General features: G+C 37.9%; 1 protein-coding gene across 1 annotated transcript; it reads right to left on the reverse strand.

Moving 5' to 3' along the window:
- Positions 1–200: 200 nt before the first annotated feature.
- On the reverse strand, positions 201–1,690 carry LOC125260249. The gene is made up of 2 exons (XM_048178518.1): positions 549–1,690; positions 201–301 (listed from the first exon to the last, which is right to left on the reverse strand). Exons 1-2 carry the CDS (start codon positions 1,261–1,263, stop codon positions 201–203), a joined length of 816 nt encoding a protein of 271 aa, XP_048034475.1. The 5' UTR covers positions 1,264–1,690.
- Positions 1,691–10,200: the final 8,510 nt, after the last annotated feature.

Genomic DNA, 10,200 nt, shown 5'->3' on the forward strand with positions numbered 1-10,200 from the left:
TCACTTTCAGAATATGTTGCCCATAATGCTTTGCAAGACTGAGAGCATGCTGGGAGGAGAATAGTGAATGACGCACGCGTGTGCACTTCACAAGTGAATTCCTTCTTGTATAACACTGCACAAAACTACAATAAACAGCTCTTTTGTTTTTAATTCAAGTGGTCACTGGTCATTATTGCCTGCTAAGCAAAGAAGACAGACTACATACCTGCTGAATTTGAAGATGAATCTAAAGCATCATTTTCAGTCATTTCTTTCTCGTTCTCAGAGTCTGATCCATCACTGTCCATCAGTACTCTCTCTAGAAAACACAGACACCCCACAAACTAAATAATTAGGAAGCAAACTAAATATTTTTTAAACAGCTACATTCAATAAATGTCTATGACCAACAGTGGTGTTCCTGCTGATTGTAACATGGTATTTGAGATTTTTCAATCAGCTTTATTTTTTCATTGGCATCTGCCAAAGAAATAATAATAAAAAAAAAACTATGGAAGAAAATGTGTAAATGAGTTTACTTGGTTATTTAATCAGGCTTGTTTTACCTTGTGGATCAATCTGGATCTCATCGAGATTCCTTCCTTTGAATTCAGATAGCTGTCCTCGTTCCATGGCCATAAGTATTTTACTTATCTTGGCCAGCTGTAATGTACCTTCAGGTAGCCGATAGTACTGTCGATGGACCCTGATGTCGTGCCCTAGGAAGTCAGCAAGATCATCCATTTCATTGTCCTTTAAGTTAAGGACCTTGGACATGGTGGCCATGTGCTTCCTCAGTCTCGTGGAGGATAACGCCGCTGGGTGTTCTGCTCCACAGCTTCGAGCGATCTGACGAATAACATCTGATCCTCTGAAGTGACTGAGTGCTTGTGGTCTTCCAAACATGAACATGTTCTCATCGAGCACATCACAGTTACGGCGAGTCTTGACAAGCAACTCCATCGATGTCACCATATCTGGTGTGAGAAGAATGGGGAACTTTCGTCCACGTTTGCCTCTTATTTCAATCCTCTGGAAATACTTGCAAAGTGACTTCTCAAGGTCTGATAAAGCAAGCTCTACATCTGGATGAGTCGAGGAGGTGTCCCACAATATAAAAGAATTAAGGGACATCTTGGATACCTCTCCTTCCCTTCTACGATTAAAAAGTATCACCTGACAGAGTGTCACCTTCGCAAGTTCTGCCCAGTGCTTGATACTTGGTTCTTCTTCAAGTTTTGTCTGATACTCCTTACTCTGGCTGTCAAGATACTGGTGCATTTTCTTCACATCTTCAGCAAAGGGAAGAAGTTGTGGAGAATTTCATTTTGCTTCACTCAAATTTTGGAGGGCCTGGGACGACACGCACTCACTCCTTTAGTGTTGCAGATTTGTTTAAAGGCCTGCACATTGCTAAGTGTATTCTTATCACCGGACATCATTGCCTCACATTCAATAACGTTAGCCATCTTCTTGAGGTTGTGCCCTAACTTCAGGGCTAAAGATGGAGCTTTGTACGTGCTTGTTTCCTCATTCAAGCCAGCCACACTGTGAACCGCTTCGATGACACAAGGAAAATTAGCCGATGAATTAGAGGCGTTTAAACCCCTGCACCAAGAACTACAGAAGTAGAACTAGAGGAATATTGGCTTTAATCACTCAAGTTTACCTTTTATAATTAAGTGTTTTACCTTTTATAATTAAGTGTTTTCACAGCACATAGAAACTCTTTCACCTAGATATTATCACATAGAGACTGTGTCTGTACCTCGAACTAGTAAATACAAAAAACTTCCGAAACCTTTTAAGGGTAAAAATTTAATTGATGTTCAAAAAATGAAAATCACAGATAAATCAGATAAACAAATGATAAAGCTTGGGTTACTGAATATTAGATCTATTTCTTCAAAAGCACTTATTGTAAATGAAATTATCACAGACAATAAACTAGACTTGCTGTGTTTGACAGAAACCTGGCTAAAACCAGACGATTACATTACTTTAAATGAATCTAGTCCTCAAGGTTATGATTATCGACACAATCCTCGACAGAAAGGCAAAGGGGGAGGTGTTGCTGTAATTTATAGTAATATATTCAGAATCATTCAAAAGAATTTCAAATATAACTCCTTTGAAGTGATGGTGCTTTATGTAACATTATGTAAGTTGACATTTGTGCTGGCTACTGTATACAGGCCACCAGGACACCATACTGACTTTATCAAAGAATTTGCTGATTTTCTATCAGAGTTAGTACTGGCTGCGGATAAAGTCCTTGTTGTTGGTGATTTTAATATCCATGTAGATAATAATAAAGACGCATTTGGATTGGCATTTGCAGACATTTTAAACTCTATTGGAGTTAGACAACACGTGTCAGGACCCACTCATTGTCGTAATCATACCTTAGATCTAATACTGTCGCATGGAATTGATATTGATGCTGTTGAAATTCTACAGCAGAGCGATGATATATCAGATCATTATTTAGTGTCGTGTATAATACAATTAGCCAAGGCTACAAAACCACCACCCAGCCATAAATATTGTAGAACCATCACGTCTACCACTAAAGATTGCTTTATAAATAATCTCCCCGAGCAGTTTCATCGCCTTAGTATACCTGACAACTTAGAAGAACTCGATGCTGCAACAGAAACTATTGGCTCTCTCTTTTCCAGCACATTAGATGCAGTCGCTCCTTTACGTCTAAAGAAGATTAAGGAAACTAATCCAACGCCGTGGTATGATGAGCACACTCGGGCTCTAAAACGAGCTGTTAGAAAAGCTGAACGTAGTTGGAAGAAAACAAAACTAGAAGTTTTTCGCCTTTCGTGGAAAGAAAAAATGATTGAGTACAGAACGGCTATAAGAAATGCTAGATCTACTTATTTTTCAAATCTCTTAATAGAAAACAAACATAATCCTAGGTATTTATTTGACACAGTGGCTAAATTAACTAGAAACAGAGATTCAACTGCTGACGTTTCCATAGAGCACAGCAGTAATGACTTTATGAACTTCTTTACTTGCAAGATTGATAATATTAGAGAGAAAATTAAAAACATGCAACCGTCCACAGTTTCGCTTCAGACAGTGCACTGTAGTGTCCCTGAGGTAAAACTAGAATCATTCGCCGCTATAGGAGAGGAAGAATTATCTAAACTTATCAAATCATCAAAATCAACGACATGTATGTTAGACCCAATGCCGACTAAACTACTGAAAGAAATGCTTCCAGAGGTCGTAGGTCCACTTCTTGATATAATTAATTCATCCTTAACACTAGGATACGTGCCAAAAACCTTTAAGCAGGCTATTATTAAACCTCTTATTAAAAAACCTCAACTAGATCCGAGAGATTTAGTAAATTACAGGCCAATCTCGAATCTACCTTTTCTGTCAAAGATACTAGAAAAGGCAGTTTCAACACAACTGTGCTCCTTTTTAGAAAGAAATGGAATCTGTGAGGATTTCCAGTCAGGATTTAGACCATACCATAGTACTGAGACTGCTCTCGTTAGAGTTACAAATGATCTACTCTTATCATCCGATCGTGGCTGTATTTCTCTATTAGTGTTATTAGATCTCAGTGCTGCTTTTGACACTATCGATCACAACATTCTTTTAAAAAGACTTGAAAACTATATTGGCATTAGTGGAATTGCTTTGGCATGGTTCAAATCGTACTTATCTGACCGTTATCAGTCTGTAGTAGTTAATGAAGAGATGTCGTATCGCTCACAAGTTCAATATGGAGTACCACAAGGCTCAGTACTAGGACCGTTGCTTTTCACTCTGTACATGCTGCCCTTAGGAGAGATAATTAGGAAGCATGGTGTTAGTTTTCACTGCTACGCTGATGATACTCAGCTCTATATTTCCTCGCGCCCTGACGAAACCTACAAATTCACAAAACTAACAGAATGCATAGCTGACATTAAAAACTGGATGACAAGAAATTTCTTATTATTAAATTCAGAAAAAACTGATATCCTAATCTTTGGACCAAAAACTTCCTCACGAAAAAACCTTGAATACTCCCTAACACTTGACGGGTGCTCCATTAAACCTTCGTCCTCAGTTAGGAACCTGGGTGTGCTCTTCGATACCAATCTTTCATTTGAAAGTCATGTTTCTAGTATCTGTAAAACCGCCTTCTTCCATCTAAAAAATATATCTAAATTACGACATATGCTCTCAATGACAAATGCGGAACAGTTGGTTCATGCATTCATGACCTCAAGACTAGATTATTGTAACGCTCTACTGGGTGGTTGTTCTGCTCGGCTTTTAAACAGACTACAGTTGGTCCAAAATGCGGCAGCTAGAGTTCTTACTAGAACCAGAAAGTATGACCATATTAGTCCAGTTCTGTCAACATTACATTGGCTCCCTATTAAACATCGTATAGATTTTAAAATCTTGCTACTTACTTATAAAGCTCTAAATGGTTTAGCTCCCCAGTACCTAAGTGAGCTCTTAATGCATTATAGTCCTTCACGTTTATTGCGATCTCAGAATTCAGGCCAGTTGATAATACCCAGAATATCAAAATCAACTGAAGGCGGCAGATCCTTTTCCTATTTAGCACCTAAACTCTGGAACAATCTTCCTAGCATTGTTCGGGAAGCAGACACACTCTGTCAGTTTAAATCTAGACTAAAAACACATCTCTTTGCTCTTGCATACACATAACACATTATCAATACATTAACATTTTTCAAATCCGTTAAAGGATTGTTACGCTGCAATAATTAGGTCGGCCGGAACCGAGAACATTTCCTATAACACTAGATATACCTGTACATCAGAATAAGAATGGCATCTACGCTAATATCTGTCTCTCTGCTTATCCTGAGGTTTGCTGGGTGCTGGATCCAGGCCGTATCCAGATCAGATGGAGAACCTGTGTCTGGACCTGACTACAACGTAGCCCAGGAGACAATGGGCCTACAGATCCAGTTCTGGCTGCATCTATAATTCAGATTTTTTAATCCCCGTATCCGCTTACATATATTTATATATAATCTATTTTTAATCTCTATAATAAAAATGTATAATTCAGATTTTGATCTCCATATCCATTTACATATATTATATATATCTTCCAAGGGGTTTTTTCCCTCCTAGGACTTTTTTCCCAGTGTTAGCACGCTGGGTTTTCTCATAGGGGGTTTTTTCCACCCCTGGGAGTCAGCCGACATTGGCTTAATATAGCACCATCTTGTATATGTTACATATTACCACGCTTGTTTGCACAGCTTATTTTTAACCACTTCCCTTTTTTCTGTGCTTCTAATATGTAAAGCTGCTTTGAAACAATTACCAATTGTAAAAGCGCTATATAAATAAATTTGACTTGACTTGACTTGACTATAAAATGGATGTTCTTATGAAATATTAATAACATTAAAACATCCTAAAGACTTACTTTTACATTTTTAAACGACCGTTCCAGTAAAGATGTTGTGGTGAGGTGTAAGTAAATCAGAGGACACTTAATGTGGGAACTAGAAACTTTTATTTTCAAGTTTCAATTGATGACCTTGCTATTTATGAGTTACTTTAAAATGTCACGCCATCTTAACCATACTTACATACTATTGTAATATCTACTCAAAATACAACAAGTGGATCAATCCACAGCCCACAACAAACTTCAGTGTCCATTTAATGATTCAGTGGTGACCATAACAAACTGTGTTATTTACAGGAATATCCATTTCTTTACTGTTGGGGATTCAGAGACGTCAAAAAATACAACACATTTCGAAGGACATCCACTCCAGCTGTCCTCTTGAACCAGCGAGTGTATTAATGTGTGCATCCAGTCGCTCTAAGGCAACACTGTCCAATGAGAAGTGACTTTGAGGAACATCTACTTCCTCTGGCCACTCAAACACTGGTGCCTCCTGCGAGCTTGATTCTGCTGCTGGTGTCTGAAAAACAGTTTCATTTGCTGGTCCAGCTGTTCTGCCAAACATCTCTTCCATTGCAGTGGATTGCTGTCCTTGTTGTTCCAGACAGCCTCAAACAAAAATCTGCACGGGTGTCTGGTGTTGTTCCGTTCTCAGCCCATGGTTGTTCCACTGTCGAGTAAATGCTGATAAATCCCTGTTGATCCTTGGCACATACACAAAGTGAAGAGCCCATATGTGCATTTCATTGTCTATGTCCAAGATACCTTCAGCCTCCAGGAAGTGGAATAGATTGTAATATACACTGGTCAGCCCCCGCCACGTCACCCCAGAGCCTCTCAATTCTTTGTTTGTGAACACTCCTGCCTCTTATTGCGCTGCCTCTCCCTGAGCCCCTGAAAATGTTCATCATCACGCAGTCATCACGGTTTTCTCCTCCATGATCTGTTCTGACCCTAGAAGGCACTCCATACCTGGCCACAGCATTCAAAAAGGAAGTGATTACAGTGCTGCTGCGGTTGTTGTTTGAGGCATGGAGAAAGACTAGGAGACGACTGTAGCCATCTATACCACCGTGAATGACAATTCTCCATCTAAAACATAAAATAGAAAAAGAGAAATTAATTTAATTAAAAAACAACAACAAGTTTGAAATTGAAAAGCCTCACAAAAAGTTTATAGTATTTTTGTTTTTATACTATGGAAGTCAATGACTACCTGCATTCTTTTAAATGTATTCTTGTGTGTTCAAAGAAAGGAACTCATTCAGGTGTTGAACAAGTTAAGGGTAAGTAAATGTGATTGAATTTCATGAGTGAACTATCCCTTTAACATTTCATCGTCTTTTGCTGTAAAACCAGCCAAATCTTCAGTTTTTTTTCCCAGAAACTCTTTAGTTTACACAGTACTTACAAATCCCTGTCATTGCCACTATAATCCTTTTCCTAAGAAAGGGCAGAATCATGAGGTTGACGTTTCCTTTTGCCAGTGACAAACTATGACAGGTTCATCACACACAATCTTGTTTAGTTCATTTTTGAACGGATAAAAACTAGGGTGTGTAATATTGAAAAATTACATAAATATTTTCTGGAGTTTTATTGTTATTTAGATGACATGTTGCTTAGTGTGTTATTGTGCTGGTACCTTGACAAATAATCTAAACACAATAGGGTTGTTATCCAGCAAATTAAACCAAGTAAAAAAAAAGTTAGCAATACGGGGGAAACCGATATCTACCTTATCAATTTGTGGTTGCCATCTAGGTGCCACAGGGAGTTTGGACCAGCAACACTGTACAACCTTCTGTGTGGTCTTTGTGACATGACCCGTAGTGCTGCTGCCCTTGGGTTGATTCGAACCAAGCTCCTGCGTACTCTGTGTCTTTGTACATGAATTCCAGCTGCCCGCAACTGTGCCCTGACACCTGACATGTTGAACAATTCACTCTAAATGCTCTTTTCGTGTGTGACAATTCATAAAAAGCACTTTAAAACCAAACTTACTTCATGCGGCGTTTGACTGTAGTCAGAGAAACCTGCAGAATCTCTGCTATTGAAGGAAGACTCAAACCACATGACTTCAGGAAATTAAGTTGCTCTCGAGTGATGCTGTAATGGGTGAAGCTCGATCACCAGCACAGGTAAGTGGAGCTGATAACTGGAACTGGCTGCAACAATAACACTATTGTATCCCTGTCATTTGTTTTAGGACACTAGAGGTTATACAATATTAGACCAAAAGAAAGAAAAGGATTTTAAATGTAAGATGTTTAAAGTGTTAGTTCACCCAAAAATGAAAATAATGTCATTAATTACTCACCCTTAATTACTCACCCGTAAGACCTTCATTCATCTTCAGAACACAAATTAAGATATTTTAGTTGAAATCCGATGGCTCCGTGAGGCCTTCATAGGGAGCAATGACATTTCCTCTCTCAAGATCCATAAAGGTACTAAAAACACATCTAAATCAGTTCATGTGAGTACAGTGGTTCAATATTAATATTATAAAGCCACAAGAATATTTTTGGTGTGCCAAAAAAACAAAATAACGACTTATATAGTGATGGCCGATTTCAAAACACTGCTTCAGGAAGTTTTGGATCATAATGAATCAGCGTGTCGAATCAGCAGTTTGGAGCGCCAAAGTCGCGTGATTTCAGCAGTTTGACACGCGATCCAAACCGCTGATTCAAAACAAAAGATTCAAAACGCTCCGAAGCTTCATGAAGCAGTGTTTTAAAATCACCCATCACTAGATATTGTTTTATTGGAGCACAAAAATTATTCTTGTCACTTTATAATATTAAGACAGATCCACTGAACTCACATGAACTGATTCAAATATGTTTTTAGCAGCTTTATCCCTCTATGGTATGCATTATGTTCTAACCATGAAGTATTTTTTCAAATAAGTTTTTATTGCATGAAATAGCTTCAGTTATGCAAATCAAAAAGGATTTCTGAGAATGATTTGAGGGGAACTTAAGGAAACGTTGCCATATGGAAACTCTGTACCATAATGGAAAACGGTCAAAAAAGTAGTTTTTCTATAAAATTATGATTTTCTTTTCTATTTAAATGCACATTTCTTTTAGAAACTGATAGTTATTTATACATAAATACAACTATACTACAAAAAAAACTTCAAAATAAATAAATAAGTGCAATCATATTGTTGATGCAGTTATCTATAAAAAATCCCAATAAGGGAAATGCTCCAATTCCACTGTGGTACAGAGCTGCCATATGAAACCTTGATATTTTCTCAATTTACAGTAAAACTCTGTTGGACAAAGTTGATTTGTGATTAAAACTTTATAATCTACTTATCAAAGATGCTGCAAAAGAAGAGATGTGTAGAAATGAGGTAAATAGAGCAATTTCTGGAGCACTTCTACAGCGTCTTCAGTGGGAAAGAGAGTGTTTGAGGGACATACAAATGTCATGGGGATTAACAACAGCACATCATTCGCAACTTTAAGGCCTTTTAATTCCCATAGTGCAATATATTGTGTTTGTTCTGAATAACAAGGACATGAGTAGAAATTAATTGTGGCCATATGGCAGCTCTGTACCATAGAGGGTTCTGGATCTTGAGAGTTTCAATGGCTTTGCTCTCAATGCAGGCCTCACTGAGCCATCAGATTTCATCAAAAATATCTTAATTTGTGTTCTGAAGATTATCGAAGGTCTTACGGGTGTGGAACAACATGAGGGTGAGTAATTAATGACATTATTTTAATTTTGGGTTCATTTTAACCCTTTAATCTCCTCTAAGTTACACAAATGTGCCAACAGGTGGCAGTATAGCACCAAATATAACTGATGGGGTGCGGCATATATCCACCTTACTGTGTTAGTTCATATTGGGACAGAGAGAGTGAAGATCTCACTTCTTCATGATCTCTTTCATTTGTGCAGTATTGTGTGTGTAAGTAATGAACTTAACTAATGTTAAATGTTTGAATATGATTATTTTGGGTGAAAGTGTGTCTGTTATCGTTACGTTCTGCTGGATTCATGATCACAGTTTCACGATCGCAATAGTGTTCGGTGTGATTCTGAACTTATTAGTGTTCTGTGTGACCTTATTGTGAATCTTTAAGACGCCATTTTAATCATCGCAGTTTCAGTGTTCGTTTACCTCACTGTGTCACTCAATGTATATTGATAAGAAATATGATTTATAGCTGTGTAAAGATGTGTAGATAATTTAATTCAGTGATAGTTTGTAACCTATTGTGTTTTCTACATTTCTTTGTAGGAAACCACACACACACAACACACACACACACACACACACACACACACACACTACAAAGATTTCACTATTAAAACCAAGTGATACATTTTCCTCTTTTATTTAAAGAAAAATGTGTGCAATTTTGAGGCTTGATTTGAGGAACAAAATAAGGAAAGAAGGCTAGCCTTTTATTTTAAGAGAATTATTTCAGTTATACGGCTTTATTTATTGACACTAGGCTTGGGTATCGAGTATCGAGTATCGATTGGATCCGGAACTAGCTTTGCGATTTTCCCGGAATCGTTCAAAAGTTTAAATTTCGATTCCTAGTTTCGATTCCAAAAAAAAAAAAAAAAAAAATTTGAATAAGAAACCGCTGAACACCAACGAAGAAGTGTCCACCGGATGTGTCAGCATAAGCGAGTCGAACGTGGATACCGTGCGTCAGCGGTCCAAAGTGTGGCTTCACTTTACAAAACAAAATGAAATCTCGGCAAAATGCCACATTTGCAGCAGGATTGTTTCGAGCATAGGAGGGTGCACGACTAAC

Source organism: Megalobrama amblycephala, linkage group LG24 (genome assembly GCF_018812025.1).
Source record: "Megalobrama amblycephala isolate DHTTF-2021 linkage group LG24, ASM1881202v1, whole genome shotgun sequence".
Taxonomy (NCBI): domain Eukaryota; kingdom Metazoa; phylum Chordata; class Actinopteri; order Cypriniformes; family Xenocyprididae; genus Megalobrama; species Megalobrama amblycephala.